General features: G+C 34.0%; 1 protein-coding gene across 1 annotated transcript; it reads right to left on the bottom strand.

Moving 5' to 3' along the window:
• Nucleotides 1–3,987: 3,987 nt before the first annotated feature.
• On the bottom strand, nt 3,988–7,718 carry LOC125210716 (aspartic proteinase-like protein 1). The gene is made up of 10 exons (XM_048110297.1): nt 7,163–7,718; nt 6,355–6,493; nt 5,899–6,140; nt 5,572–5,799; nt 5,353–5,491; nt 5,189–5,259; nt 5,004–5,103; nt 4,836–4,896; nt 4,648–4,719; nt 3,988–4,468 (listed from the first exon to the last, which is right to left on the bottom strand). Exons 1-10 carry the CDS (start codon nt 7,477–7,479, stop codon nt 4,260–4,262), a joined length of 1,578 nt encoding a protein of 525 aa, XP_047966254.1. The 5' UTR covers nt 7,480–7,718; the 3' UTR covers nt 3,988–4,259.
• Between the last annotated feature and the right edge of the window lie 16,093 nt (nt 7,719–23,811).

Raw genomic sequence — 23,811 nt, 5'->3', positions numbered from 1 at the left:
TAGGGCCAAATTCACTCAAGAAAGAGACATGTTTTTGCCCTTTTTTAAAAGGATGCGAGTAATTTATTAGAGTGGAAAAGAATGCACAATTTTGAAATTTTATTTGCATAATTTTTAATTCAAATTCTTCGAATGCTATATCGTGTTTGCAAATTCACATTGGAAATCAAGTAAGGGGATGCATTATCCAAAATAATGAAAACACCACTAATTAAAATTTTAAATCAATGAAATGCAGCAATAAAGATACATACAGGAAGAGAATTCGCATTGATTTAAGTTTTTTGGATTTAGAGAAAATGAAGATGATTTCATATAGTAACAATAACGGTGCAAAATATAATATAAAAATTATAATAGTGGTTCAACATTAGGAGTAATAATGTTGAAACAACCAATAATGGAGGGGAATATGTCACATCCGGAGATGGGACACGTGGCTCGATCGGATCGACGGGTTCCAATCTAACGGATTTGCCTTCCTTGAAAGCGCGTTTATGAATTAACAACGCTTAGGAAGTCGCCTTTTCTCGTTAGTTAGGACTTAGGAGTATAAAATTAGTGTGTGGAGGATTAAGAAGACCCATTTTTGACATCAAATATTAGTATATTTTAGGTGTTGTTTGACATACATACAAGACACATTGACAAAAAGTTTATAATTCTCCTTTTCAAGTGCTGTTTTAGATATTTTTACGGTTAAAATGATACACCTTAGGGTCTCAAATTATCCTAACTGCGCCATTTTTTATACTCCTATTTGTTTTGAACTTGATTTGCGAATTTTGAATTTTCTCTCTTATCTTATTAAAATAAAATAAAATAATCATCCCTACCTCATTCATTCACGGAGTTATTAATTTTGGCTCAAAATATGATTTGTATTCTAGATCCGCCACTTTAATAAAAGAAATATTATTATGATTTATGTAGACTTGTTTTTACTTAAAAGTACTATCATAAGAAATAAAAATATTAGTATAATAGTAATATTATTATAATATTCCATCCGTCTCCGAAAAATAGAATTATTTTTTTGTCCGTCCCTTAAAAATAAAAACCTGTCCTTTTTAGGAGGTGTGACTCATTTTCCATTAACACATTTTTTTTATTTACTTCTTTCTTACTTTACCAAATTTGCATTAAACCGTAACATTTCAAATATTTCTATTTTTAAAGGACAAAGAGAATATCTTTTTAGAATTAGCCCCCGATTATTCATTCCGTCAATATCAACAATAAATATTGATTTTGAATAAGAGTCCGTATATGTGTGTATATTTACTTATTGGTAGTTATTACTCCCCCCTAAAATTCAAAGGGTACCAATATTTAAAGTCAATATGACAAGATGTTCGAACATATAATTGAAATTTTGGTGATCCAAATTAAAATTATTTATATGTGAATGAGAGGCACAGCTGGAAGAAAATTGGTTACCATGATTTAGGGCTCCAATCTCAAAGATTCCACGTTTTGAAGGTACACTAATTGTTCTACATCCTTGTATATCTACCCATGTCTACAATATTTATTACTACAATTTTATTAAATGAATATATGTGTTATATCTTTACATTATGTGTTGTCCCATTGTTTCCCACCAAAAAAAGATTCTCGTCTTCGGGAAATGTCATAGAACTCCAAAAATAAAATAAAAATTTTGAATTCGATTTAACTTTTTGAGTTGTGTTTCTGTGGGGAGATATACTTGTAATTTAAATTTGAATTGTTGGACTTTAATGCAAATTGAACCTATTTTTGATTTGTTTTTTTCATCAATGTTTTCTTCTATCATGTTATAAATTTCGTTGTCAAGCATCTAACACCTGAATAAGTAATAAAAAGTTGACACCACAAGATTTGAGGTTTTTTTATGAATTGAGTTACAATTTTGAATATCTGACAAAATTTGACAACACCGAAAGCCAATCCAAAACATGCATTTCATTGGGTGTCTTAATTTTACTTGCATTATTACACTTCTTTTTCTTGATGAGTAATAATATCTGAAAAAAGATACTAATAATCTAAGATCTATATGTATTAAATATGTCTAAAATAGAGTTCATTCTATTCATGAACAAATATGGGGCCCTCAATTTAGGTAGTCAATACGGAGTATTTTTTTAATATACCAAAATGATTTTTAAAAATGGGACTTCCATTAAATATCATTTTAGACAAACTATCTAAATTATTGCTTTCAAATCAACTGCACACGTTGTCTTCTCTCTTGAATGTAATGTTCATTCCGAGCAACTTCAACCATCAATTCTTGATAAGGATTAAGGATTAAGGATTAAGGAGCAATGCAATGTATTACTAATGAAATGAGATCTCTTAATAGTGTTGTTTTTTAATAGGTTCATGACACTTATGCTTATGCATTACATTCTATATTATCAAGCAAAGTAAGGGTATCATAGGCTAATAGTAGAAACATCTTATCGAAGAAAACTTAACTATATATCATGTCTATCTAAATGTCTTTTTTTTTAATGTTTATTATGTCTTAATTGCACATACATTCACACACACACACGCATGAAATTAGAATAAAATGTACATGGAAAACATAGTTCCCAAAGGGCCACAAGCTTAAAAGTAGAGCTAGGATGAGTTCCTCTTTATGCAAAACAACAAAAGGAAATAATAGCTTTTGGGATTGGAGTTGGAAGAGGAGGTGCAAATTCCAATTCTCAAAAGCCACACTCATCCAATCTTGATAATTTATTCATTATTTTTCCCTCACTTTATTCACTTGCTAGCATCTACTACAAACATAGTCCAACACCCTCCAACTCCCCCACTCAACACACACCATACAAATCATGGCTTGATCTAACTAGTATCCCTAGATTTCACCACTCACACAAATTCATAAATAAGCACATTTGCTAAAAGCATTATCAATCTTAGAAAAGCAGGGTGTCTAAACCAGACTTCATATATATTTGCATTAATCCAAATCTCACTCTCAAGGAATAAAAAGAGTAAATTTCTCCACTTCTTAATACTCCCTCCTGTCTCCTAAAACTAAGAACTTTAGACACGGTAAGGTTTTAATACAAAATTGGTAATTTAAGAAAGAGATAGTACTAAGAAAGAAAAAAGTGTAGTGGAAAATGGGACAACCTCATTAGAGAGAAAAATTTCCTAAAAAGGAAAGTTTCTATTTTTAGGGGACGGACCAAAAAGGAAAGAATTTCTATTTTTACGGGATGGAGGGAGTACATTTTTACTTTAATATCAACAAATGAATTTCTGAGGAGTGGGTGGTCTATTCCATTAGTGACAATTGATCAAGCTGGCAATTCAAAAGTTTAAACTACTTATACCTACAATGCAGGGGGGAGGGGGTTCATGATTATTCAACAGGAGCCTTCCTACTTGGTGCAAAAAAACAAGAATCATAACAAAATGCTTCAATCATACAAGCTGTCAATTTGGACTAATGTGGTCTAAACAAGCATTATAAATTAATAGCTTGGAACATAATTCACAAATAAAAACAGACATCATATGCTTCCTTAGATTGAGAAACACACCTGCACCAAGCTTGTTAGGTAAACAAGAATCTTTTCTCAATTGTTTGAAATTTTCTGCACAAAATGAATGAAAAAAATATCTGCAATCAACATAGAAATTATTCTTCAGTACTTGTCAAACAGATAAGGTTTCTCTGGCTCCAGCTAAGTTAAATTAATAAGTACTATGATTTGAGAGAAGCCCTACCTCAAAGGCTACCTATTGAAATGAGAGTCCAAGCCTACATAAATTCCAAGTTAAAGTTAGCATCCTATTGTATAGGAGTAAACTTTTCCCAGAAATAGTAGACATAAAAATGCAATCTTTTACAGTTCAAGTAGAAAAACGTGCAATAATAGACCTTACAGAATGGATTCCATTGGGCAACTATGGAAGTATCACAAGACTGTAAAACTGAATTTACACAAAAGAGAGAGAATCAAACAAAGACAACTGTAAAAAAAGTAATATTGGTTGACAAAAAATGCAACCAAAATTGAATTATGCATATCTCTATGTGAAGGAAGTGTATACTATTACATACAACAGTACATAAGCAGAAGTGCTAGGAACAACTCTATGTATGACCATCCTAATTCAAAGCCTATATAAGATTATATAAAGAAAAAGGGATGTTGGGATGGTGAATAATAATGATGCAGTGGGAAAGAATGAAGCTAAGAATCAGAATTTACATGGAACTAACAAAGATTTATATTTTATGTACTCTATGAGAGATGAGCTATGAGCATCAATGAGAATAGTTTTGCCAAACATGACAGGCATTTGGCAGAGGATTCAGAAGGTGTCCTTCCGGCAACTGCAGGAGAAACTGCACGGCTATTTGGCGCACTCTGCTGTTGTGCTGTCGGCAGTGAGTTGGAAGAGCTGTTATTGCCTGATGGATTCAGAGGCGCTCTGTCATTGAGATCCTTACCTGGAAAGATCAACATATACGGGTTGATGGTGTGAACTGGATAGAGAAACGAGGTTCTAGGTTGAGAATGCTTTGTTGAAATAGGTACTATCAACAGATGCAGAAGATGCGAAAAATGACCATGCAATTTATGCTTAAAATAGACAAATTTAAGCATACACTAGATTATGGACACTCACAATTTGATTCAGACCAACCCAGCTTGAAGTTTTCCCTGTCGAATACAATCTGATATCCAGTCATGAAGTTCTCTGCAAGGCATAGCCAATCACAAAAGGGCACTCACATGATGCCAACCAAATGGAAAGATGCACAACTCATTGCTTCCCATGGTAAGAGTCAGAAGCTTTTATTAAGATTCACTTACGTCCGATTGTCCCAATATCTCCATCTGCGGCCTGTACTGCTAAACAGAATCCAACAGCACCCTGTACCAAAAACAGACTATTCAGAGATTTCACATGTTTCGCATCTTAAGTTTCGTCATTCATGAACTAACAATTGACACCATCTATAACTCCAGAAACCAAATAACCTCAGTTCCATATATCACAAAAACTGGATTCTTGACCACAAAACTTTTGGATGTTGCAAACTTCAGAGTGAAAGAAGGAAGCTTAGGCACCCCATCAGAACTGTTTTCCATAAAATAATCAGCTGTGTAGATAAATAAATCAATGGGTAGTTTTAACACATGGTAAACAGTCAAAACAAACACACCTGGATTTGTAGCAGTACTTCCATGGGTATCCTTCAAAGCTTGATTTTGAAGCATTTACTTGGCTGTCAAACTACAACCAAAACAGTGCGTCTAACAAACTTGCTCACTTTTACAACAGATACCAGGATGAATAAAACTAAAAGAGAAGGGAAAAAAGAATCACCTCATTAGCCACCTTTTCAAAAATTTGTGCTGGAAGAAATGAGAATGAAGACCCACTGTCGACCAGCATCTGGAACTCCGGATTTTCAATACATGAGCTCTCAATGCAGCACACATCCACTCCGACAATATATGTTAAACTGTATCACGAACTGGATCAAAAATGAACTGCAATGTGCAAACAAAAGAAAAAAAAAGAGTAGCAGCTGTTGTTACTTACTTTTTCCCATGCAAAGGCAAAAATGGAGTAGTTTGTTGGCCAGCAATTCCCTGGTCCCCAAAAAGTAACCTTCCAGAATCATCTTCATTAAAACATAGAGAAAAGGAATTTCTAATATATCCAGCTTTTGCAAGAAAACTCCCAACAGAAATTTCTCCAAGTCCAAGACCCAAGAGCCCATCAGGAGCAACTCCACTCAGGTACCCACCAGTTTGTTTACTACCACACCTAAAATAGAAGAGTGTATAAGAATCAAGAAAAGAAGGGGAAAATGTTTCTTTATTGTAGTTATCGGGTGCATTGAGGTATGAGCAAAGCAAAACGCACCCAATAACCACTGGAGCCTTGACAGATTTGTTAGATACGTCTGAATTGCCTGGCAGGAGATGAAGAACATCTTCAACCAGAAATCCAGAAGTTGAGGTATCATCTGAATAGTAGTTGATGGTATAAGGACATTGTTGCTTAGGATTTGGACAGTTTGGACCCAGTGCACATAATTGGTGGCTGCAAGAAATGGTTTTGCTAGTACTAGAACCAGAAGGACTGTACTCACTAAGATCTCTATCCTGCATAATAAATGCCCGAAAAACAAGAGGGCACCTGCCAATCAATCATTCGGAATAAGTGATACTAAGCAGTACAAACAGCTCATTGCTTCTGATACGAGTTTATTGGGCTGCAGTTTTTTTGCTTTCTCTCATATAAAAAATTATCACTAAGGAAGTCAACTGAAACCAATTTAGGAGATCATGGACCACCAAAAGAGAATGTAAGACATACCAGGCTGCTATAGTAACTGGACGATAGTGGTGCACATTGAACACAATCACAGGGAACCCAAAATAGGTCACTTCCAGCATCCAATGCCACAAGAAAAGATACTTTTGGTGTGCCTATGTCAATCCACATATAGTGCAACCTATTTGAGATTAAAATCAGTGAATATCCCTAAACAGTTAACAGCAAACAAAAGCTAGATATGAATTGTACAGATAAGAAAGCAGGCGTATATCTCGTATTTAAAGCGACATAGCACACTCTAACTTATGGCTAGTCATATAGAGCAACTCTGAGACAAGAAAATATTTTTTTTGCAAGCTTCACACTCCCTACCTTCCAGATATCTTGGCGCCTTGTGTACTCCTAATCCTATCTAAATTCAAGTATGGGATTATTTTTTATTGACCATTGTATTAGAGAAAAGCGATAGTAATATTAATTGCATAGCCTGAGCTCTCAAATAAACAGATGCAATCCCCAATTATTAGCAACGATTAGTATTGCAGCCTATACATAACAAGATTCCTCTCAATCTCATAGTATTTGTTTAACTTCAATAAAAACTACAGAAGTCTCTCCTATTCCAGATTTGGCAACATAAAAACATAAATAACGAAATATTTCCACATAAATCCTTGTTGCCATAAAAAAGTCAATCAATCTTAAAATTGAATAATACTATTTCGGTTTTAACAAGTCATTCCCCCAATTTTCGGAGTTTTACTAATAAATTGAATTCCCCTTGGCGTGTTCCAGAGCAAGTTCCGATCACATCAAATGAGAGAGGAGAAAGAGAGAGAGTTGTGACCATCCGAAGTCATTTCCAAGAGGCAATGTGGCGCTGCCTGCAGCGGGGTAGAGAAATTGGAACTGAGGATTGAGCTTAAGCGTCTGTCTCTGGACGTCGCTGCTGAGCAGGCGGCGGTAATACTCCAAGCTCCGCCGCTGCGGCCAAAAACCGCCGTTTAATCCAGTTCCATTCCTCAAAACCCTGGCATCGCGGTGAGCCCTGGCTTCATCCGAAAATCGATGCACCAGCCTGGCGGAATAGACGATTGGAGCCCCTGATCGAGGCTCAACACAAAATACGAGTAGAAAAGCAAGCAGAGGTAACCGGATCTCCATTGATTGAAGGAGATCGGAAAAAGGTAGAATCCACACTGCAGGGGAAGATATATGTGTGTGTGTGTATTTTACGAAAACAAATGTTTAGTGTAGTTGTAGTTGTAGTTGTGGTTGGTAGAAGAAGAGAGAAAGAGTAAATGCAAGAGTAGATAGAATAGAGAGAAAGAGAGTGCGGTGAGAAGGCAATGAGGAGTGAGGAAGAAGATGCACAGCACAGCAGAGATCAGGGGATTGGGCGTAGTGCGCACCGTGGCGCATTTTAATACGCACCCAAAAAGGAAAGTCGGAAAACTACGTTTCTTTTTTTGTCTGTTTCTCTCTCATTTTATACTCAGATTTTGACACATCCTTATTTAAGCCTCGAAATTGATAATAATATCATTTGTTTCATAAAAAAAATAAAGAATTTTTCAGTTTTAATCTACTCCCTCCCTTCCATAATACTCCCTCCGTCCCAGAAAAATTGTCTCATTTCCTTTTTCACCCTCATTTTGCAAGAATAATAATAAATACTTAAAGTAGAGAGAGTAAAGTAAAATAGAGAATACTATAGAGAATAGTCTTACCTACATTATTATTTCTCTTATTTTACTCTCTTTCAACTTTACCAATTTATTAGCATTATTTTTGCAAAACGAGTGCAAAAAGTAAACTGGGACAATCTTTCTGGGACGGAGGCAGTACTAAAAAAGAGTTTTATATGCCCGCAGGGGCTTAGCGCAGTTGGTTCCGGGGAAGCAGATATTGCTACAAGGAGCTGGGTTCGAATCCCACTACTGGCGTGTGGGAGCTTCCATCTCTCAGGCACAAGTGTGAGGCCTTGAGAGATGGGCTTCTGTCAGGACAGTGGGTTGAAGGCCTCCTCTCTAACGGAGACATTCCACCAACTTATTTTTACTCACATTATATTATATATAAGTGAAACTCATATTCCACTAACTTATTCAATCCACTTTTTTTCACATTTCTTAAAACACGTGTCATAACCAAAGAGGACTACTATTGCTGGACGGATGGAGTATGTCATAAAAATACTTCAGTTCTAATTTCTATACTTCATTCATTCTGCAATAGGAATCCTATTTAGCTGGGATGAAATCCCTTACTATTGATATTCCTCACACCCCAATATTTTATTCATCAAATATAATAAAATAAATTATAAAATAATAGGGTGTGAGGACAACACCCAACTGTGTACCCCTCCACGGCAGGAGATCTCATCCCTATTTAGTTATGACACGAATTTTAAGAAATATAAAGAAAAGTATGTTGAATAAGTTAGTGGAATATGAATTTCACTTATACATACTGGTATTATAGTAATAAAATGTGAGTAAATTAAGTTAGTGGAATATGAGACTCACTTACCATTTATAATAAAATTGAATCAAATATGCTTTAATCATGGGACATACCGAAATAGTAAAATAAGACTCTTATTGTTTACAGAGAGTAAATTTTTTCAAATGTGGTGGGATTTTTTTTTTACTTTATTAATTACGCCTTAAAACTTATGTTATTATAAATGCCTTTATATTATGGGACTGGATTGAATATTAATTTAGAAAATAAAGTTAATCATATTCATGAACTTTATATTAAATTCCTAAGTTTACTTTGAATTTATTTTAAATTTCACTTTAACATTCTTCATTTCGAAAAACCGGAAATCTTTCAAACTGTTTTAGTCAATAAAAAAAAAAAAAAAAACTACAATAAAAGTTGTTTAAATCCAAATTTCTTAGATTATTTTTTTACTCTTGAGGAGGAGAGAAAGAAAGGGATAGTTCAATTACAGTTACTAGGAATAAATTAGTTTTAGTTTTTTCTTATCATTCACTACATGGATTATTTTCTACTATTTGTTTTATATTTATTTGTATATAATTTAATGAAAACAATAATTTATATTGTACTATCTTGTATATATGTTTCAAATTATTAGATTATTTAAATAAATAGTCACAATAATGAAATATTTATAGTTAACATAATGATAACTAACTTAGTTGATATTTAAAAAATGATAATATATCTTGTTAATAAAAATTATATTGTGACATTCTATAGATGGAGTAAAAATTTCATAGTCCTTCCATATCATGGTGTTATAATAATATGGTGTGCCTTACCAATAAATTCTTAACAAATGGAAATAAATAAGCCCATATGCCAAACCAATTGGACACATACTTCATCCGTCCCAAAATAAGCGACTCGCATTCCTTTTTGGACGTCCCAAGATAAGTGAGTCATTTACTTTTTTTTTCATTCTCTCTCTTACTTTTTCTCTATGTTTTATTAACTATATTACTTTATTCACTTTCCACTTTACTGACAAAACCTCATTTCCTTAAATCATGTGCCGAAATTTTTTTGCTCAGTTATCTTGAGACGGATGGAGTACATTTTATAAACTGACGGAGTAAGAGAGGTCCATTTTATGGAAACTCTCTAATAGTACTCTCTTCATCCTCAAAAGAATATGAACTTTGGATTCGCCACGAGTTTTAATGCATTATTGATAAAGTAAGATAGAGAGATAGAAAAAGTTTTTAAGTATTATTAGTAGAGAATGAGTCCCACCTTATTAGAGAGAAGAGAGTTTCCAAATTTAAAAATTCATACTCTTTCAGAACAGATAAAAAAGAAATTAATACGTACTCATTGGGACCGAGGAAACATTAAATATGAAAATTTCCTTATGTAATTATTGGCGTTCCATAATTGAAATATTTCCTTATGTAACTACTGCACTATTTTATATGGACATTGATCTCATAAAATAATATAATATAATATAAGGGAGTGATCAATTGCTAACTAATCATTTAATTGCTAACTATAACTAATTTAAGGCCACATGATTTTAAAAAACGTGTAATTTTCATTTTTATTAATTAAATGGTCAAATTAGGGTTTTGGATGAAAACAATATTGAAAATATCCAATGCTTTGAGAATGTAATTTAGGATTGACATGTTTTATATTGATTAATTAAATTCATATTGAAGCACGAAAATTCTAGATTTTTTTTTCAAATTTTGACGTCGGAACATATGCGTGTAGTATATCGTTGGAATCCTTATAAAATTATCTTTAATTTAATATATGTTATATGAATTTAAAGTTTTGGGATTTCTTTTAAAAGTTAGTTATAACTAACTTGACATTAATACCCCTATTGATTTTTATTGGAATTAATCCTATAGCCTTATTGACGTTTTTTGTTGATCGTATTGACATTTTGTGGTTAATGATCTAGGCCTTTAATTTGAATATCTAATGGCTATTATTGAGTTGTAGTTAGCAATTAAGCATTGAGCTAGCAATATAACAATCCCAATATAATATAATATAATATACAATAATATTATACATATGAAAAATATATTCATATTGGCGTGCTATATACTACAACATTTCTCTTTCATTTTACTACTATTTGAAATAATATAAGAATATTACATTTTTTATTTTCTATTTTCATTGTTTTAAAATCTTGAAATAGAAAGATAGGAGTAGTAAAAATTATAGTATAATTTATTATGATAACAAAATATAAGTTGTAGTCATAATTTTTATTTGTTTAAAATTTTCAAATATATAAGGTTTTACCCATAAAATTCAAATAGTACTATTATCAGAGAGTTGTAATATGATTTGTTTTCCTTGATGTGAAAAGTAATGCAACATGAATATTTTTTATATGTATAATATTATTATATTATGAGATCATTCTACATATATAAATATTGTAGTAATATATGGAACACCAATAATTACATATAAAATTTCCATTTTTAATACTATTAGAAGACTTTCCATAAAATTACTTTCCATAAAATTAGCAAATGAACCTGTCTTGTTCCTCAGTTTATAAAATGCATGTGTAAAATTGATTTGGCATGTGAGCTTATTTATTTCCATTTGTCAATAAGTTATGGTGAAGCAAACCACATTATTATGTCACATGGTTACTCCTATAGATGTGTATTTGAAAAAAGAAATAAATGAAAAATATAATAATCTCAAAAATCAATTTCTTAGATGTGTATTTGAACAAAGAAATAGATCCTAAATATAATAATCTCAAAAATCATTTTCTTTGAAAACTTCATTTTTTTTCAATTAAACAAGAACTAAGTGTTAAACGTTGATTTACAAGGTGTACTCTGCGCGGACAATTTTCATCGACTCTTGAAAATGACTAGAAAATTAAAGAAATAAAGAAAATTAGATAAATAGAAAAATAGAATGAAGAGTGATTATAGAAACAAATTGAGAAATGTGGTAAAAGCCATTTTAGTCTATTCAAGTTAAATTTAGCAGTGTTTACTGTTTATGTTTTTAGAAGTTACTTGCCGCCAATTTCTAATTAAACAATGTTCAACTATTTTAATGAACTACTCTAGAAATGAGCCATAACTATTTTGAGCAATTAAAAAGAATGAACATGTGACTATTTTGACGAACCAAGAACTGACTGTTGTGAACTTATGAGAATCTATTAAAATGTTAAGTTTTTGCAAACCAAGAAAACATTTTTTAGCAAATATTAAAAATGAGCAAGTGACTATTTTCCCTCGAGATATGCATATGGTTGCAAATTGTGATCGTCTAGTTTCTTTTATTTAAAGCCATTTTATTAGGCAGACGCAACACAAATATTGAAATCCTAATTATTTTGTATTTTTATTTAAATTAAGTAAATTCTTTTTTTAATGAAATTGTGATATTTTGTTTATCCAAAAATTCTGACTTACCTATAACTAAAGAAACAAGGAAAAATCTAGTAAATGTTAATATTGTTAAGTGTTCAGATTTAACAGATTTTGCATGTATAGGACTATGGATAGTGGCACAAAAGCATATATATAGAAAATGTAAGTATTTAAAATTTAAATATTTTTGTTTGCACGTTTTTGTGGATTCCAATATTGGCATATTTTTTTAGCACTATTCGAACTCTTGAACATTAAAAAATTGAGAACTTACCCAATGATTATATTTTTTTCATTTTAGCTCGTCCATTAAAAGCAGTCTTTATCTATTTATAGTCCCAATGTTAAAGACTACTCTTTCCGTCCCGGCTAAGATGACACATTGCTTAGCTGACACGGAATTTTAAGAATTATTGGTTAAAGTGTTTAATTGGAGAGAGAGAAGGTGAGTGTAAGCAATGGCGGATCCAGGAATCGATAACCGTGGGATCGGATCGGACAAGACAAAAAATATAGTAATATTTAAATAATTACTCCCTCCGTCCCGCTTTAGCAGTCCCATTGACTTTTCTGCACTTATTTTGTAAAAATAATAATAAATAATTAAAATGGAGAAATAATAAAGTAAAAAAGAGAATAATATAGAGAAGAGTCTTATCTACATTATTCTCTTTTTTGTTTTATTATTTTTCCACTTTAACTATTTATTATCATTTTTACAAAACGAGTACAGAAAAGTCAATGGGACTGCTAAAGCGGGACGGAGGGAGTATAATTTAATAAAAAAAATATTAAAATTTATAATCTCCCCATCCCATAAAAAATATCCCTTCTATTTTTGGTAACTTCTTTCTCTCTTTCTCTCTAATAAGGAGGGTCTCATTATTCAATAACAATACTATAATTAGTTTTTTTTGGCTCTTACTTTACCAATTGCGCATTAATTACCGTATCATTTCAAATGTCATTATTTTGTTAGAAAGGGGGGAGTATATCGGTTATGTATACTCCATTTTTTGCAAGATAGTTGACATCAAAAAATATATTCTGCAAACAACTAAAAATTGTTTCATTAAACATTATTTACAATAATTTGGATATATTTTTTAAAAGTATAAAAATCATGATATATCCAACCATTTATCCTTGGTAACTAGATAAGTAAAATAATGAATTCAATAAAAAAATGTCAATAAGAGAAAAATAGAGAATATAACAATTATTGATTAATATACTATAAATTGAAAAATAAAATACTAGTAATAATCTTATTAAGGTTATGATAAGTAAAATAATGAATTCAATAAAAAATGTTAATAAGAGAAAAAATAGAGAATATAACAATTATTGATTAATATACTATAAATTGAAAAATAAAATACTAGTAATAATCTTATTACATGAAACTGTAAAAGATTCAATTTAAAAGACTTGAATTAATGTTGGAACTTATATCAATGTTGAAACTTAAAATAAAGCTACCGCTAAATTTCAAAAGAAAACTTAAATTACCATTGGAACTTGTATTACTAGAATATAAGCCGAAAATGAGACTGGTTCTAAGTTAATCAACAATTAAAAAATATAAAAAAAAATAAAAAAAAAGGAGGAAGGCCCAGTTTAGGAGCCCATTTCACAGAAAACTTATGAAAAACTCTTTCTGAGCATGCCGCCGGGTTCTGGATATATAGGATGGGGCAGATACGTGAAGGCGGTGGGGTCAGCAGCTGATGGAGGGCGTTTCCCGGCCACTCTCCGGTGCATACGGTGGGGTCGGCCGACCCTGCGCAACTCCACCTAGATCCGCCGCTGGGTGTAAGTATTAAAGTAGAGAGATAAAGAAATATGAATATTTTAATAGGAGTGAGAAAAAGTGGCCGAGTGTATTAATTGGAGAGAGAAAGTTATCAAAAAAGGAAATGTGTCATCTTAATTGGGACAAACCAAAAAAGAAAACGTGTATCTTAAGCAGGACGGAGAGAGTACCGAGTACTTACTATTTTTATTATTATTTTTTTTTAGTTATTAAAAATATTAAAATAAGTTACTAATGGGCTCTGGATGACAATGGAGTGGCGTACTCTTACAGACTTGCACGCCATAGTAATAGAGTACGACGTGATCAACGACCCTTAATATCGTGCTTAAGAAGAGCCGGTCATGATTATATGACTTATTGGTGGAAAACATTTTTTAGTTTTTTTTTCATTTCTGTTGGTATTCAATGGAGTACGTGATTATTGAAAAAAGAGTACTCCCTCTCTTCGCTATTAGGAGTCTCATTTCTTGAAGGCATATGAGTCTCATTTATATATACTCTCTCTGTCCTATTAAAAATGAAACGTTTACCTTTTTGGATTGTCCCATTAAAAATGAAGCGTTTCCTTAAAGTAGAATAACTCTATTTCTTCATTAACTCACAAAACAACACTATATAAAAAACCATATCGATTCCCAAATGTTTCATTTTAAGTGAAACGAAGGGAGTACTAGTTTTAAATAAAATGTGAGTGGAATAAGTTGATAGATTATGAGACCATATTACCGTAAAAATGAATTGAGACTTCTATTTACGGACATACTAAAATGAAAAATGAGAGTCCTATTCAACGAAAGGAATAGGAATTTAGTGAATAATGGAAATGCACGCCTTGCTTCGAGTCAAAAAGCATTGCTATTATTCAAACGTGCAACCAAAACAGCAGAATCAATAGGACCATTTTATATAAGACTTGTAGCTCAGCAACCTTAATCACACGCATTTACGTACTACTCCCTCCATCCCATAAAAGATGTCACACCTTCCTTTTTAGTTTGTCCCATAAAAGATGTTATATTTTCATTTTAAAAAAAAACTCTCTCCCACATGAATATAAAAATAATATTTTTTCTCTCCATTTAACACACAAAATAAAACTTCCTAAAATTCCGTACCGTCGACGGAGGGAGTATTACTTATTTGGCATTTTTCTATTGTATGCTCCAATTTATATTTGCATATCAAAATTATAATAACATACCTAATTATAACCGTAACAGCTGCATATCAAAAGAAAAAAGATGATTACCGAATACTATCATAATTATTTAGACAAATCAGTCTTTGCTAGGCATGTTACATTAGCACAAGATAATTAATTTAGATGGCCTTTAAAATAATGATATGTTATGTCACTCTATTGGACTATTAAATAATCCACCATTTTGAACTAATTCGCTTCGGGCCTCAATGACCGAGATAGGCTTTGATGGCCTAACATGATTCATGAATCTTATTTTATCTACCAAACAACCAAATAACTCATATAACTCATATATCTTGGTTTTATTTAGGCTACCAAACAAACACGTATATCTATAACTATAGTGAAAAACAATAAAAAAGAAAAACATTTTGATGCACGGTGCCATCCATCGAGAACTTTTTTCTATTATTTAATAAACTATATTTTTAAATTAATAATTTTTTTTTATAAATTATTACTATATCCGTCTCTTAAAAATATAAACTGCTATTTTCATTTTGATCCATCCTTTAAAAATAGAAACTTTTAAACTTTCTATTTTAGGAAATTTTTTACCTCATACTCCCTCCGTCCCACTTTAGCAGTCCCATTGACTTTTCTGCACTCATTTTGTAAAAATGATAATAAATAGTTAAAGTGGAGAAATAATAAAGTAAAAAAGAGAATAATGCAGAGAAGAGTGTTATCTACATTATTCTCTTTTTTACTTTATTATTTCTCCATTTTAACTATTTATTATCATTTTTACAAAATGAGTGCAGAAAAGTCAATGGGACTGCTAAAGCGGGACAGAGGGAGTATTACTCTTAAATGTCAATTTATTTACAACTTATATCATTAAAAGTACTATTAATTAATAATGTGGACCCCATAATCCACTAAGTTCTAATACTCCATCCGTCCCATAAAAGTTGAGTCGTATTCTTTTTTAGTCCGTCCAAATAAAGTTGAGTCATTTCCTTTTTTAACTAAAGACAAAACATCTAATCACACTTACTTTATTCCATCAATTACTTTACTCTCTCTTATCTTTTCTACTTTTTTCATCTCTCCTATATATTTAATATAAATTCTTAATCTCTGTGCCCAAAAGTTTGTCTCAACTTTTATGGGACGGAGGGAGTACTACTTACACTAAATTTTCTTTTTCTCTTACTTTATTCATTTTTTCTCTTCCTTACTTTAATAATTATATTTTAAAATCCATGTCGTTTCAAAAGATTTTATTTTTTTAAAGATAAAAGTGTGTTCTAACAAATATAGTTAATAATTAAATAATATGTCACCCTGCAAATGACCGTGCATGAGTTTTTGCATAAGGGCACTAGCAATAGGGTTGATAAACTCGACAGCCGCTCGGTGAGTTTTCCGACCCTATTGCGGAGAAGAGGCCGCAATTTTTGCCTCTAAATCGTCGTGGCACGACGCTTTCTTCGGCGGGCGTGATGACGCTATTGCAGGGTAGTTCCGCCGTAGAATCCGCCCCCGAACTTGAATTTTTTTTTTCATTATTTTATTCTATACTCTATAAATATCTCATTCCACACCCCATTTCATCACTCCTTCACTTTAATCTCATCTCATCTATCTCTCTCAAGAAAACAAAAAATGAATCCAAGTGGCCCCCCAACAAATCCCGAAAAAACTCTGATGTACACCGAGAGTTCCTTCCCCAACATTCCCCAATTGAGAGGACCCATGACTCCGGCTATCCAGGCTGCCTACTACTCCCTCTGTTCCACAGTAGTGGAGTATTTTTGTCATTTTGGTACGTTACATTACAGTGGAGTCATTTTTTTTCTTGCAAAAGTCAACATATTTTTTCGCTCTACATCTCTCTACCTTTTTCAATTCTTCCTTTACTTAATTCACTTAATACTTTATTTCTAAATTGCGTACCAAAAATAAACGTCTTCACTACTTTGGAATGGAGAGAGTACAACTTTGATCAAGTTGCAGGAATTGATTCCAACTATGGAGACGAAGTGTATCGCCCGACCATGGATGAACAAAATTTGGGTACCCTAGGAACGCATGGCTCCATCTCTAACCAGAACTTCAACATCGATAATTATGAGGTCTCGGACATGGAGCCGTCAATCTACAAGGATGTTCTCATGAAAGAAACAAAGTTTTTGGATAAAGCTACAACTCACACCTGCACACTCTGCAACATTTAAATGCAGTTTTGACTCATTTGATTTCATGTTGTGCTGGCATAATTTGATCATATGAATCAACTTGTAATCTCTATTTGAGCCTCTTCGATCATTCAATCAATGCAATGAGTTCTTTTTTATCATGGTATCAGAGCCTAAGTTCATCCTAGGTTCTGCCCATTTTTCTCCTCCATCTTCCCTTTTCAGTTTAACATAATGTCTGATAGTGAAAGCTCAAATGATGGGCAAAACAAGCCCAAGCGTTCCGAAAATATATTTCCAGTTTTAACTCAAAGTCATCCAATAGCTATCAAGCTCACAGATAGCAACTATCTTCTATGGAAGCAACAGCTCATGACTACCATTCGTGGATTCGAGTTGGAGTCCTACTTGATGGGAGAAGAAGATACCCCCCCACCTCCAAAATGCTGGCAGTTGAGGGATTTACTAAAATGAAGCTCAACCCAAAATATTCAGCTTGGCACAGGCAGGATCAGCTGCTTGCTTCGTGGATTCAGTCCTTTCTCACTGAGAGTACGCTGATGCTGGTTGTTGGCCTAATTAACACCAGTAGGGAGATATGGAGCGCTCTGGAAACCAGCTTCGCCAGTCAATCGAAGGCAAAAATTATGCAGTATAAGTTTCAGTTGCAAACTACAAAGAAAGAAAATCTCTCCATGAGAGAATACTTAGGCAAGATCAAGACATCTTGTGATCTTCTTGCTTCCGTTGGTTGCCGAATCCCTGAAGAGGACCAAATCCTCTATGCCTTGGGAGGATTAAACAAAGATTACGATTCTGTTATGGTGGCTATTTCAGCCAGAATTGATCCCTGGAGTATGCAAGAGGTGTCTGCCTTACTACACACTTTTGAATCTAGGTTGGAAAGTTCTAGCTCAAAGTCTGACAATATTAATTCTGATGGATCTCTCCCATCAGCATTACTTGGCTCAACCTTTTGCACCAAGAAAAGATGATTTTCATCAATAGGCTCGAGGTAGCTATTCTGGTTTTGGCCGAGGGGGAGGAGGTAGAAGTGCTGGTCACAGAGGAGGTAGATCTGGAGGATTCAAAGGCAGAGGTAGCAATAGGCTTATATGCCAACTTTGTCAAAAACCTGGCCATTCGTGTAATAGATGCCGGTATCGTTTTGAGCAGAGTTACATGCCTCAGCAAAATGTTCAACACAGGTAGCCACAACAACAAACTTTTCATCAAAGTTTCCAGCCTAGGCAATCTGCTCCTTCTGTCAACATGGCTTCGATCAGAGGGCCTCAATCCCACTACTCTCCTTCTGAGTACAATGCTGATTCCACTCCTCCCACATCCTGGTACCCTGACTCAGGTGTCACCCACCATGTGTCAGATGACCTCTCCAATCTCAACATTGTTGCTGAATATTGTGGAGGTACATCTCTTCACCTTGGTGATAATTCTGGTGTTGATATAGTTCATGTTGGTGAATCTTTTGTATGCTCTATTGCTTCTCCTCATTACAAAAATTCCAAGCCTTTTTTGTTAAAAATTTGCTTCATGTTCCTCAAGTGTCCAAAAATTTGCTTAGTGTGTCTCATTTTGCTAAAGACAACCATGTTTTCTTTGAATTTCACCCTTCCTTTTGTGTTGTGAGAGATCAGGACACCAAGGAAATCCTCCTACGGGGCACTCTTGAAAAGGGACTCTACAAATTTCTTCTCCAAAATTCCAAATCCAGTTCTGTTAATCCAATCAAAGGCCATTAGTTGTTGATCCTTCTGCCTGCTCAGCCTTTCTATCAGCTCCTGTCATTTTTAACTCATCTTGTAATGTTAGCCTAGAATTATGGCACAAAAGACTTGGGCATTGTGCCTTTCCTATTGTCAAGAAAATACTTAAAGGTTGTAACATTCCTTTCAAATCAATGAAGTCTACTTTGCTTTGTCACTCTTGTTGTCTTGCTAAAAGTCACAGGCTACCTTACTTGCCATCTACATCTCAATATCATAATCCTCTTGAACTGATTCACTCCGATTTATGGGGGCCTGCTCCCACTGTTTCCCGGAATGGATTCAAATACTACGTAAACTTTGTGGATCACTCTAGTAGATTTACTTGGACTTATTTTCTGAAAACTAAAGATGAAGTACTTCCTGTATTCAAATATTTCAAATCTTTGGTTGAGAACCAATGCAATTCAAAAATAAAAAATCTCCAGAGTGATTGGGGTGGTGAGTTCAGGGGACTAGTTGATTTTCTTCATGCCGTGGGCATCCACCATCGTGTATCATGTCCCTATACTCCTCAACAAAATGGATTGGCTGAAAGAAAGCATAGACACATTGTTGAATCCGGTCTAGCTATCCTTGCCCAATCTGGGCTCCCCTCTAGATTTTGGGATGATTCCTTTGCCACTGCTGTTCATCTCATTAACAGACTTCCTTCTCAAACTCTCCTCTTCTCCACCCCCTATGAGAAACTTTACAAATCCAAACCTACCTATCATGAATTGAGAGCTTTTGGCTGTCTGTGCTATCCTCATCTTAGGCCACTAAATAAATCCAAGCTTGATTTCAGATCAGATTCTGCTATTTTCTTGGGATATAGTTCATCTCATAAAGGCTATAAGGCTTTGCTTAAAAATGGTAGAACTATAATCACAAGAGATATACTTTTTGATGAATCTATTTTTCCCTACCACTCAACACCATCTCCTGTTTCAGCCACCTCACCTTTAAATTTCCTACATATTCTCCTTCTATTCCAACTACCCATCATGCTCCCTCCACTCCTATCTTGGATACTTCTGCTGATTTTTCCCCTAACTTCAGTCACACTACCTCACCCCATACTCCCAACACTTCTGCACATATGCCTGCCAATCCACCCTCTCCTGCCATTCCCTCTTCTGATTCCTCTATTTCCCCAGATATGGCCTCTCCTGCCATTCCTACTATTTCTACTCAGTCACATCATTCATCTTCCCCTGCTCCAACTAGAAGGCATCACATGATCACTTGAGCTAAAGGTGGGATTTTCAAACCTAAACTTTACTCTACCACTGCTCCCATTCCTGGTGATCTTTACTTTGTCATTCTCCACTCCATCAAGGCCGCCTTAGCATTTCCAGTCTGGTTTGCTGCAATGAATGAGGAATTCGTTGCACTACTAAGAAACAACACTTGGACTCTTACATTTCTTCCCCCAGGAAAGAATCTTATTGGGTGTACATGGATTTTTAAAATAAAAAATCATGCTGATGGATCCATTGCTAGACATAAAGCTCGACTTGTTGCTCAAGGCTTTTCACAGGAGGCCGGTTTTGATTTTCTTGAAACCTTTAGTCCTGTAGTCAAACCTAACACTATCAGAATCATGCTAAGTATTGCTGTTACCTCAAAGTGGTCTATTCGACATCTTGATGTCAACAATGCTTTCTTGAATGGTGATCTTGAGGAGGAAATATACATGAAGCAGCCCCCTGGTTTTGAACAAGGTTCCCCTGGAATGGTGTGCAAGCTTAACAAAGCTTTATATGGCCTAAAACAGGCTTCAAGGTCTTGGTTTCTCACTATCCAATCTGCTCTCTTAAATATTGGTTTTTCTCAGTCCAAGGCTGACACCTCATTGTTCTTTCTCATCAACAAGTCTGAAGTTATCTACCTTTTATTATACGTGGATGATATGCTCATCACGGGTAACTCTTCCTCTGGTATTCAAAGAGTAATATCTCAGTTGCACAACAAGTTTTCGTTGAAAGATCTTGGTGAGGTGACACATTTTCTTGGTATAGAGGTTTCTAGAACTGCCCAGGGTCTTCATTTGTCACAAGCTGCTTATATTAAGAAGCTTCTTAGCAAGGTCAAGATGCTTGATGCAAAGCCATGTCCAACCCCTATGATATCAGATCTCAAACTCAGAAGGTAATCCCACCATCGATGGTAAGCTTTATAGGAGCGTTGTTGGAGCTCTACAATATGCTACCATCACTAGACCCGAGCTGAGTTTTTCGGTCAACAAAGTTAGTCAATACATGTCTTGTCCTCTAGACACACATTGGAAGGCTGTCAAACATATTCTAAGGTATTTGGTTGGTTCTATTGATCATGGTTTGCATATCACTCTTTCTGATTTCACTCTCTCGGGGTTTTCTGATTCGGATTGGGCCTCCGATGTTGATGACAGACGATCCACCACAGGCTATTGTGTTTATTTTGGCAATAACCTTGTCTCTTGGTGTGCTAAGAAGCAAAAATTCATCTCTAGATCCAGCACTGAGGCTGAATACCGCAGTCTTGCGCAGGTTGTTGCTGATATTTCATGGCTTCAGTCTCTTCTTATGGAGTTAAGATGGTCTTTACCCAATCCCCCTGTTGTTTGGGTCGACAATCTAAGTACAATAGCTTTGGCTTCCAATCCTGTTCTCTATGCTCGTGCCAAACACATTGAACTCGATAGCCATTTTGTTCGAGACAAGGTTGCTGCAAAAGAAATTGATCTTCGTCATGTACCCTCATCGGATCAGGTTGCTAATATTCTTACCAAACCTTTAGGCTCCCAATTCTTCACGAGGTTGCGCAACCGCTTAGGCGTTTGCTCCCTCTCCTCGCTTGAATTGCGGGGGAGTGTTAACCTGGTCATTCTTCATGCAAAAGAAATGGATGCAATCCATGCAGATAAAGGGCAAGGTGTTCAAGAAGTCCATGCCAAGGATGCTATTGTCATTTCTGATAAAGGAGACACGTCCCCACCGAATCAAAGTGGTCCCAGCTACAAGGATGTTCTCATGAAAGAAACAAAGTTTTTGGATAAAGCTACAGCTCACACCTGCACACTCTGCAACATTTAAATGCAGTTTTGACTCATTTGATTTCATGTTGTGCTGGCATAATTTGATCATATGAATCAACTTGTAATCTCTTTTTAAGCCTCTTCAATCATTCAATCAATGCAATGAGTTCTTTTTTATCAGTGCGCACAAAGGGGAAGGGGAATGGCAAAGCAACAAAGACGTATCAGCCCGTCACGCAAGTACTACAACTCCGAAGAGACGATGGTTCTGGCTAGGTGTTGGGTCGACATCTCCAAGAACCCGATCTTCGCAAACAATAAGACAGTGAACAAATTCTGGTCGCGGATCTTGGAGAGGTACCATTCCTTGAAGCCGACGTGGGCAAAGGAGCACAACCCTAACCAACTCCCTAGACTAAAGTGTTATCTCATTCGTGGTAGTTTTTCACTCTTCATCCTATTTTCTCAACCAAAAATGTTCTCCAATGCATGAAGGGCAAATTTTGTCCACTTATAAAATTGGGTACTGGGTATATTGTTTACTCTATCTCACTCTTTAGTACTATTGAGTATGATATTTTCATATAGGATGGGTACCTACAATGATATTTATCACTTAAAAATATGATTTAACTGAAATACTTTCCTTTCTAATTTCTTTTTTTTTTTAATTTTATATTAACATATTACTTCCTCCGTTCCCTCATAGTTGAGGCAAAACTTTTCGGCATGGTGTTTAAGAAGTAGATGTTTTGTGTGTTAAATAGTAGTAGATAAAAAACTAAGAGAGAGAAAAAAAATAGAGAGAATAGAGTAGAAAGTGAATAAAGTAGAGATAATAGAGTAACAGAGAGTAAAGTAAGAGTGAGAAAAAGTATTACTACCATATATAGAAATGACCCAACTATGAGGAAACTTTTCAAAATAGAAAAATAACTCAATTATGACGGAACAGAGAAAATAATATGAATTAATATAGAGACTTCCATTTTTTCATATTTGTATATGTCAATTTTTTAATTATTTTTTTATTGAAATTTTTTATTTACGTTCTTTATTACTTCTTTTGTCCCTGAAAATTTGTCACTTATTTTTATTTTCATCCATCCATAAAAATTTGTCACCTTTCACTTTTACAATTTTTGGTAGTGGATCTCATATTCCACTAACTCATTTCCACTTATATTTTATCATAGAATTAATAGTATATAAAAGAATGACTCACATGCCACTAACTTTTTCAACCTTCTTTCTATTACTTTTCTCAAAACTTGTGTCACCTCAAATGGTGACAAATTATAAGTGAAGGAGAGAGTATTTTTATACTTCATCCGTCCTGCAATAGAAGTCCTATTTAGTTCTGACACGAGTTTTAAGAAATGTAAATAAAAGTGAGTTTAACAAGTTAGTGGATTTGGGCCCACTTATATATATGGAGTAGTTTTATAGTAACAAAATGTGCGTGAAATAAGTTGATGGAATGTGTGATCTACTTACCACTTATAGTAAAAGTAAAATAGAAACCCTATTGTGGGACGGAGAGAGTATAATATTTTTTATAATTAAGGCCTGGTATGTGTATTTTATTTTGAACTATCTAGTTTGGTTACAAGTCATGTAAATATTAAAAATTTTAATTTTTAATATTAGAAA

Source organism: Salvia hispanica, chromosome 3 (assembly GCF_023119035.1).
Source record: "Salvia hispanica cultivar TCC Black 2014 chromosome 3, UniMelb_Shisp_WGS_1.0, whole genome shotgun sequence".
NCBI classification, from domain to species: domain Eukaryota; kingdom Viridiplantae; phylum Streptophyta; class Magnoliopsida; order Lamiales; family Lamiaceae; genus Salvia; species Salvia hispanica.
The sequence above is the reverse complement of the archived record's forward strand: the minus strand, read 5'-3'. Positions and strand labels throughout refer to the sequence as shown.